This window comes from Hyposmocoma kahamanoa, unplaced genomic scaffold, assembly GCF_003589595.1.
Source record: "Hyposmocoma kahamanoa isolate Upper Pololo Valley unplaced genomic scaffold, ASM358959v1 66, whole genome shotgun sequence".
NCBI classification, from domain to species: Eukaryota; Metazoa; Arthropoda; class Insecta; order Lepidoptera; family Cosmopterigidae; genus Hyposmocoma; species Hyposmocoma kahamanoa.
In genome coordinates this window covers 23,601,688-23,611,007 of record NW_020653854.1, presented here as the reverse complement: position 1 = coordinate 23,611,007, position 9,320 = coordinate 23,601,688, and the positions used below count along the sequence as shown (strand labels likewise).

General features: G+C 35.3%; 1 protein-coding gene across 1 annotated transcript in view; it reads right to left on the bottom strand.

Annotated features, from left to right (window-relative positions):
* Nucleotides 1–9,320, bottom strand: part of LOC113231968 (tachykinin-like peptides receptor 99D) — a 433,234-nt gene that overhangs the window by 17,433 nt on the left and 406,481 nt on the right. The window contains exon 7 of the mRNA XM_026466563.1: nucleotides 1,829–1,979. Coding sequence (XP_026322348.1) covers nucleotides 1,829–1,979 — 151 coding nt within the window. The remainder of the gene's footprint in view (nucleotides 1–1,828; nucleotides 1,980–9,320) is intronic.

Here is a 9,320-nt window from a genome sequence, read left to right as displayed (position 1 = left end):
GTTCGGCACAATAGACATCTGCCGTTATTGCTTGACCAGATCGGAGAAAACTATAGTGAATAACACCATGCTGAGACCACCAAACAGTTACCATTACCTTTTTATTGGTAAGTTTTGCTTTAGGACACTGTTGTGGCATTTGACCTGGGGTCAGCCATTGCATTTTTCTTTTCCGGTTATCATAAAGAATCCACTTTTCATCACATGTTACAATTCGATCCAATATTCCTTCATTTCTGTACCGGTTCAACAAGGCAACACAAGTTTCAACACGCGTTTCTTTCTGCAGACCAGTCAAATCATGAGGCACCCATTTTTCGTATTTTTTTATTTTATTGATTTGACGCAAGTGAGTCAATATTGTGGGTAAGGTAACGTTAAACCATGCCGCTAATTCTTGGGTAGTTTGACTAGGATCGGCTTCCACTATCTCTCTTAATTCATCGTTATTCACCTGTGTGGGCGGTCTTCCTCGTGGCTCGTTCTTTAAGTCGAAATTTCCATCACGAAAGCGTTTAAACCAAAACGCACGGTGCGTTCATTAGTAGACCCCTCTCCAAACGCAGCATTGATATTGCGGGCTGTTTCTGCCGCGTTAGTTCCGCGTCGGAACTCGTATTCAAAAATCACTCGAATTTTCGCAGTATCCATCTTTCTTGTCTAAATTGAATAACAAAAACAATTGAAAGTCGATATTCAAATGTTTCAAATTTAAAAAAAAAAATCACAGAAACCATTTGAAAAAAGTTTCATTCGAAAACCTCAAACCATGAAGATTCTATGAAAATTCAAAGAACCTATTGCAATAAAACGGCAATTTCATATTTAACCCCTAATATTATGTCGATGTTTGACGTCACACTGCGCCTGCCTTCGCGCCACTTCCCGCGGACTCGCCAGGCGACGCCGACGGCAGCTGCGGAAGTCTCGCGAATGTGCGAGCATTCCGTGGAAGATGTGCGACGTTTTAAAGACGATTTTTTGGCTCGCATCTAGTTTGTACGTTACACCAATTTACCATAAAGTTCATTATTTTTTTTATTTTTGAGGGTACAAACAGCTTGTATCACAATGTAATAGAAACTATATTAAATAATTATAAGCAAAAACAGTTCCCTACTGATAAAAATACAATAGTAAAATACAGCATTGACAACACTAAACAATTAAACGACATTGTACACACACACATGACACATTATAGAAGCAATGTAACATTACGCAAATCAGATTACTTTAGTAATAAAAAATGAATTAGATAATACCTTCTTAACGTACGCACAGTTTGTGTTAATCAAATCAAAATCTTAAAGATCGGAAACTTTGTCAAAATTATTGCTCGCACGCCATATAAACGAATTCCGTTTGTAATTTTGTAAAGCGACAGATAAATGAATTAGTGACTCGTTGCGTAAATGCTTAGCTGGAACCCGTAAGTGAATCTCGGACAGAAGTTCGGGGCAATCGACGATATTGGTGGTAATTTTAATGAGATAGTTTATGTCTGCTGTTTTACGCCGCAATTCAAGGGGAATTATATGGTGTCTTTTGCAGATATCTACATAGTTTGAAGAGCGGTACAATATCGTTACAAAAATTCGCTTCCATTCTGTTCCGCCGCAATATTAATTGAGCCTAAGGGTATTGCATCTGACGCTGAGGAAATGATGTGTGTCTTTACCTGGCATCTTGCATTGTCTTCAATAATTAAGTGACGTTTGACGTGTAGTGACGTCATCAAAACGCCCGCATCTTAGAGGACCTCAATTTGTTCTAACTTTGAGGAAGCCGTGGCAAAGTATACTCACATAAATACAGCTGTTCTTACCCTCCGTTTACTCTTAACATTATCCAGTTGCCGTTGAGTGCACTCCCCGATGGACTGCGAGCCCCACAGCTCGAATCCAACCTTCGTGTAGGTGTACATCATTGACATTATCGGCAGGAAATATGTTAATATCATGAACGTCACGTTGTATCTGAAACAAACAGGCGGTGGATAAGGATAGAAACAGCTTTTACAAATCTGTATTTTTTGGTTTAATTCCAATTAGTGGCTTTAAATAAGTTGGAATATACAGGTTTTTTTATAACATCATGTGGCGGGGCAAACTAGTCGTGCGCCTGATGGTAAGCTACACGCCTGTCCATAACAGTTACAGTGTCACTTAGAGCTTTAAATTGCAAAGATCTGAGGAGCACTGCCACTGTGTCTGTCACCCTGAGACGTAAGTTGACAAGTCCCATGTGCCTGTAATTTCACCAGCACCCTTACCCTTCAAAAAGGAACACAGTAATGCTGACATTAGTGCTTGGCGGCAGAAATAACTAAGGTGGCAGTACTTCCCTAGACGAACTCTGTCACAAGGAGCTCTACTGCTACTAAAATTAAATATGACTAGAAGTTAAAACTAGGACTAAATTATATGAATAAAATTGAGTCCCAGCGGCGAGGTGCCCAAGATGCTGGCTACGCTAATGCGTTGGACAAGGTAAATGGTGCGTAGTTGCCATATTTTTACAATTTTTTTACAATGCAAAATGACTTGACGAACAAGTCGTGGACTTGGTGGTCAGCGACACGCCTGTTCATAACAGTTGCAGTGCTACGCAGAGCTTTTAGCCGCAACGGCCGGAGGGGCACTGTCACTGCGCCACTCATTCTGAGACATAAGTTGACAAGTCCCACGTGCTTGTAATTTCACCAGAAATATACTGTATTTTGAGTACATGTCTGGGCTTCAAAAATAGAAAGACATTTCCAGCGGCTAAATATATTTTAATATCAATGTTCTATGAATATTTTATGATAAAAATGTTTGGATACGGAAATTAGTACGTTACACGTGTCGCACTCCCGGTGAAGTGACTTATATTTACATTTGTAAAATTTATAAAAAGTGAATTAAAAGTTTTTTGGGCTCTGGGCATATTTAAGTACCTATTATACGTAATTAAAACTGTCATTACATATAAGAGAAAAGAGCAGATAGTTAATATTATTTCAATAATGGGCAATTATTTTTGTATTTAAGGAAAAATGAATAAATATCTCATGTCATCATATATACATATCATCATGTGTCTTTACCTTTCCATATATTATAACTTAAATTTTATAACCACCACCAAGACATTTGCGCAGCAATGAAATGTTTGAATATTGATGGGAAACTACGATCATAGTTTTAAGACAAGTGGCTAATACAAATCCTGCCTGTACGGGGCGTCGCGTCAATCATCACAAACTAATAACACATCTGTTATTAGTTTGTGATCTACACGTCCCTCCGAACGTAGGGTTGTCACATTGTAAGTTGCAAGACGGAATTTCAATAAACTGGGGTATTCATCTCTATTATTATATCACTGTATTAGCATTGTGGATTAGGATCTCAATTATTGGTGTATGATCATGAAATATAACGATTCATAATTATAAAAAAAACGAACTCATAAGTTCGTAAGTATAAAATATCTATTTGCCAAGTTTTATTCAAATCGGTTAACGAAAAGTGGGTGAAATCCAATAAACCGGATTCATCCCCTAATTAGCCATACTTAGAGTAGAGTACCTCCTTTCCAACAAAAAGAAAAGAAAAGAAGTGTGTAAAGGTATAAGCGACTGCATCGTTAATGCGTTGCGTTTGTATGCATGTAACCACTCTTAGAATCACGAACAGTGTAAATTATTAACACTTTCCGTGAAAAGTTAGTTATTTTTAGTAATCGCACACCATCTTCTTTCTCACAATCAGTTAGGTAATTTATTTAAGTGTTCAGAATAATGATCCACCATTAGCTACAAAATATTATGATTCATTCTTCTTAGAAATTGTTGAATCGTCCTTCAGATAAAAATACCCGGTGTAACGAACTGTCACAATCTTATGAAAAATTCATGGTGCAATGCTGAAACAAACGGGTAGATGGATTATTATTCAACATCAAGCCTTTTAATTTCTAGCTGACCTACAGACTTGAAAAGAGATTTTGTAAATTTGATAAAATCTAAATATTGAACTTTATTGAAACCCTGAAGTGGTAAGTTTATTTCAGATTGTTACCCGCTCTTGTTGGCTCTGTTGTAAAATTAGGACAATTTATTTGGGTTAAGAAGAAGATTTATAGCATTTCTTTGTAAACTTCTCAAGACTATTTATGGCGCCCAATGTGGTACTGAAGTGAATATAGAAATATGTCCAACATAAAAGTTCGACTACTGAGCATTGGTTAAGACTTTGAAGGAGTTACTATACGAGAACTAATGAAGATTGCGTGTTTATTGCAATATTACCTGTATTTTCTTTATAAATTTCTCGAGACTAACTAATGTGGCTATGAAGTAAGCACAGAAAAGGGTCAGATTTCCTAGAGAGAACTATGTAAAACGTTATTTCAGTGACAGAGCAACCATTATAAGCCTGACACTAATAAATGCAAATACGACGAAAGTCAACAGAGAGATGCCTCGCTTGCATCGCTCACGTTTGCTGCCTTTATAAACTTTCAAGTAAGTTTGAAAGAGGGGAACTAATGCAGTGAATAAATGAACCTTGAAAAACGAATACGAGAGAACATAATGTTGCGAATGAACGTCTAAACTAACTCAAGACAAACAGTTTGCATATTTAGAGTTAAATAATTTAAATTTGTGTGTAAACAAACCGCAGAAGAGCAGATATGCAACAAATGCGTTGCGTATTATTACAATAAAAACTTACCTACATCACTGAGTTTAATAACATTTTACAAGAGTCATTATAATCATTCAATGCTAATAATATAACGCTATGAATAAATGCGTCAATGTACTATGTCGGAATTTAACCGTACGCGAAACGTTGAGGGAAACACGCTGATGATGAGTTGAAGTTGTTGCCTATTCGTTTACGTAGAAATGCTCACATTTTATGCTTCCTCTATAAAATCCTCTTCCATCCCACTTCACCTAGCTATCTACGTGAGCGTTTTCAATACCGTCAGGCTATGGGTGACCGCCTGCGTTCTGGCACCAATTTGTCCCTCGTCCTTCCACAACACAGTTCCCAAAAATATTCGAACTCGTTCACAGTAAATGCTGCCCGTATGTGGAACCTTCTCCCGGTCGAGGTCAGACAGTCGCCTTCGGTTCGGGTTTTCAAGGGTGCTCTTTTGAAGTTTTGGGATTGTTCAGACTCCACATGTTAGAGCTTTTGAAATATTTATTTACTTTTGATATATTTATTTATAGTTTTATTTTGTACATTCAATTTATTATAGACTTTGTATGTATTAATGTATCAACATTACTTAATATATATATATTCGTATGTACAGTTGATTTATTAAATTTATCTGTGTATTTATTGAGTATAGTATATTTCATTTCTTTACTTATCTATTTTTAGTGCCACCCCAAAAACCAACTTTCCTCTCAGATTTTCAAAGGTTAGTTGGAAGAAATCTCTTTATGGGATAAGCTCGCCTTTGTACACAAATATTTAAATTGTTTCTGAAAATTTGTAAGTTACTTTGTGGTACAATAAAGTGTTTAAATAAATAAATAATAATAATAACACGCTAATCACTAATTTAGTCGGGAATTAAATAAGAAATGTTTTTTGATTATTAATTTTGGCCTAGTTACTCTTTATTGTCAATTTAGTCCAGCGGGCAGTGTAATAATAACGTTAGTTGATTGTCATTGATTCGTTTATCCATTTTTCACAATAATTGGTTTGAAAGTACAGAAGAATAAAAAAAAAAGTAAGAATAATAAGTAATATTGACCAAATGGTATCCTGTCGACCTCACTTCGTCAAGAACCAAATACTGACACTTACCTCCATCTATATTCTCGAGTCATGTAAATTCGTCAGAAAGCACCCTCAACTCTTCTCACCCCTAAATAATAATAATAAGAGACACGACCGAAACCTAAATAAACTTAGAGTACCCTTTCCCAGGATGGAATTAGTTGCCTCTGGCCCCCCAAATATGTTGATCAGAATTTACAACCACATACCAAATAGTATAAAAAACCTGGAAAGATTGACACAATTTTGTAAGGCATTGAAAACATTCCTCATCAATAAACCTTATTATAATTTAAAAGAATTTTTTGACAACCAGATTAAATGATTAAATGATTTGACCTTTAGGTAACTTAATTAATAATTAGAATAAGAATTCATAATCAATATATATTTCATTTATTACTGTTTAAAAGATTATTATTATTATTTCATTTTCTCTTTTTATCTCTGACGACTCGATAAGATGATTAATTTTATTATAATTAATTAATTAATAACTATTAAATGTATAAGTTTAATTCAATATAGTAACAAGACTAGTAAAGTAAAGAATGACATTGTAAAAATTAATAATGTAGCTATTGTAATATTATAAACGACGTATTCTGTAATTATAAGTATGAACTCGGTTTTCTGCAGTTGCCATGCCCTTGCAGGGCGTCACATGTTATCTGCCCAACGCCAAATTTAACATCTTAAATTAGCTATGTATGTGACATGCAATAAATGAATTATTATTATTATTATTATTATAAGATGGGTCAGATTAAAACGGATTTTAAATGTCACGCGGTGAATTCACAGGGAGCGGCCGCGTTTGATTGTTGCCTTTCCAAGTAGCTCACGCAAAAAACATTACTTGTCAATGCGCGTTCGTTTATAAAACATTAACCATCAACTTCACTCTTTTTAAATGTATAAGATAGATTCAAACGACAACAGCGTGACTCCCTCTGTGACTCCACCCAATTTGAGCTGTCAAGCTCTATGATCTATGATCAAAACTAATAATTAGAAAACAACACGAAATAATAGGTATTGTATTAGCTCAAAGTCAAAGTCAAAGTTAATTTATTCCATAGGTAAAATAAATTTACACTTGAAAACGTCACATTTAACTGCTCGTTCTCTACGCTGACCTCCTTGGGAAGAACGAGCAAGAAACTCTAGGGATCGCTCTTTTCAAAATAAACTTAAATGCTATGGTGTACACTTTGAATCAAATTTGTGTGGATTCTGCAGCCGTGTCGTTTTTCCATACATCTTTATCTAACACGTCGTCGTCAATTTTGTAATATGACTTTTCGATCAAAATATTTTAATGTAGTTTGTAAACTTAGGAAATGATAAACTTAATATATGCTCCGGAATCTTATTGTAAAAACGTATACAGTTCCCCATAAAAGAGTTGTTTACCTTGGTTAAATGAAATCGTGGTACCATGAGTTTGGACTTAGATCTTCTTTCTTATTGAAATTATGTATATTTTTACGGGCATATAAAATATTTGAGTAAATGTACTGTATGCCACAGTCATGATACCAGTCTCCTTAAACTTTTTTGTGAGAGAAACCCGAGAGCCTAGACGGTACACAAACGAATCGTTCGTTTTTGCAATACAAATATGGTCTGCCGCTTTACACCACATGAGAATCCCGTAGGACATTATACAATGGAAGAAAATAAAGTAAACTAGTCTAGCAGTACTAACATCGGCAAGCTCACGTATTCTGCAGACTGCGTATGCAGCGGAGCTTAATCTGCTAGCCAGGGAAGATATATATGGAAACCATTGAAGTTTACTATCTAAGGTGACTCCCAAGAAGACTGCTTTATTAACAAGGTCTAACTTTTCTCCGTTTATATCTATGCTTGGACTAGACAATTTTACGTTTTTACGTAACACATTTTGTCTTCTTGGTAATAAACAATAAATTGTTAGCATTAAACCATTAAACTACCTTAGAGAGGGTATCATTAGTATGGTCATAGTTAATGTCATGTCCGTCTGTTTTAAAAATCAAGGATGTGTCATCAGCAAACAATACTATTTCGCAATGGTCCTTAACAAAGAATGGCATATCATTAATATAAATCAGAAGTAAGAAAGGTCTAAGTATTGATCCCTGCGGAACACCCACTTTTGCCGGAGAACCCAAAGAAGTCACTCCATTTATGTTAATTTTCTGAATTCTACCATTGAGATATGATGAGACAAGTTCCGACGCCTTGCCATTTACACCGTATTGTTCCAGCTTCCTAATAAGAGTATATGGTCAACGCAATCAAATACCTTTGAGAGGTCACAGAAAACACCAATAGCGTTCTGGGACCTTTTCCAAGCATCAAAGATGTGCTTCAGTAACGCTACCCCCGCATCGCTAGTCGATCTACCACTAATAAACCCGTACTGTTCGCTATGAAAAATACGATTCTTACCGAAATAGGACAGTAATTGAGTCAGCATAACCTTTTCGAATATTTTACTTAAAGCTGGTAAAATTGAAACGGGACTATAGTTGCTAGGATCAAGTTTCCTACCGCTTTTGAATAAGGGAATAACCTTGCTGTATTTCATTAAATCGGGAAAAACGCCTTCGCACGCGAACGCATCTATTAAAAGCTACAGCTAAATGTGGGGTAATTAGATCAATAACTGAGTCTATAACTTTATTTGATATGCCCCAGAGATCTTCAGTTTTTTTAACATGTATTGATTTAAAAGCTTTTATGATGTCTTGTGGATTAATATGACGGAAATTAAATAAACTGCCACAAACGTTCACATTTTCCTTTAGGAGAACAATAGCAAGAGAAGGGGAGGAATTTAATGATTCTGTAGTGTTGACAGCAATTTCCGAAAAGAACGACTCAAAAGCTTGGGCTACCTTGTCTTTATTATAAGTTTGCCGTCTAATTTTAAAACTATATCTCTATCGTGATGTTTAACCTGCCTAACTCTTTATTTATTATGCTCCAAGTAGTTTTAGATTTATTTATCGAATGTCTAATTTTGTCGCTGTGAAACTTAACCTTAGCAACTACACATGCTTATTTAAATATTTTTGAATAATTTCTAACATGTGAAATTGGAATTAGTATTATAAGTTTTCATAGCATATAGCTCATACAAACGAGACCTACTCTTATGAATACCTACTGTTGCCCAGTAGTTGAATTTAGTCTCTCAAAGTTATTGTTTTCGATTAATAAATACATTATCAAATTCATTTTTAATTAAACCAAGTATCGTGTTGTAAAAAGTATTTGGAACCTACGGTATATGGGGTAGGGAATTTAAACTAGTGCCGATATTATTTTGAAATCTAATGTTTCGTTCTGTGGTAATCGGTCTGCTGAGAAATTGGTCTACCTTCTTGCTCATTTTACAATTAAAAGAAGCCAATTGGCCGCTATGGTCTGATCTTAAGGAATTTATTATGGATTTAGATACTGCGTCTGTGTTACAAAAGATGTTATCAGTACAAGTAGAAGAGGAGGCAGTGATGCGAGTTGGTTCTA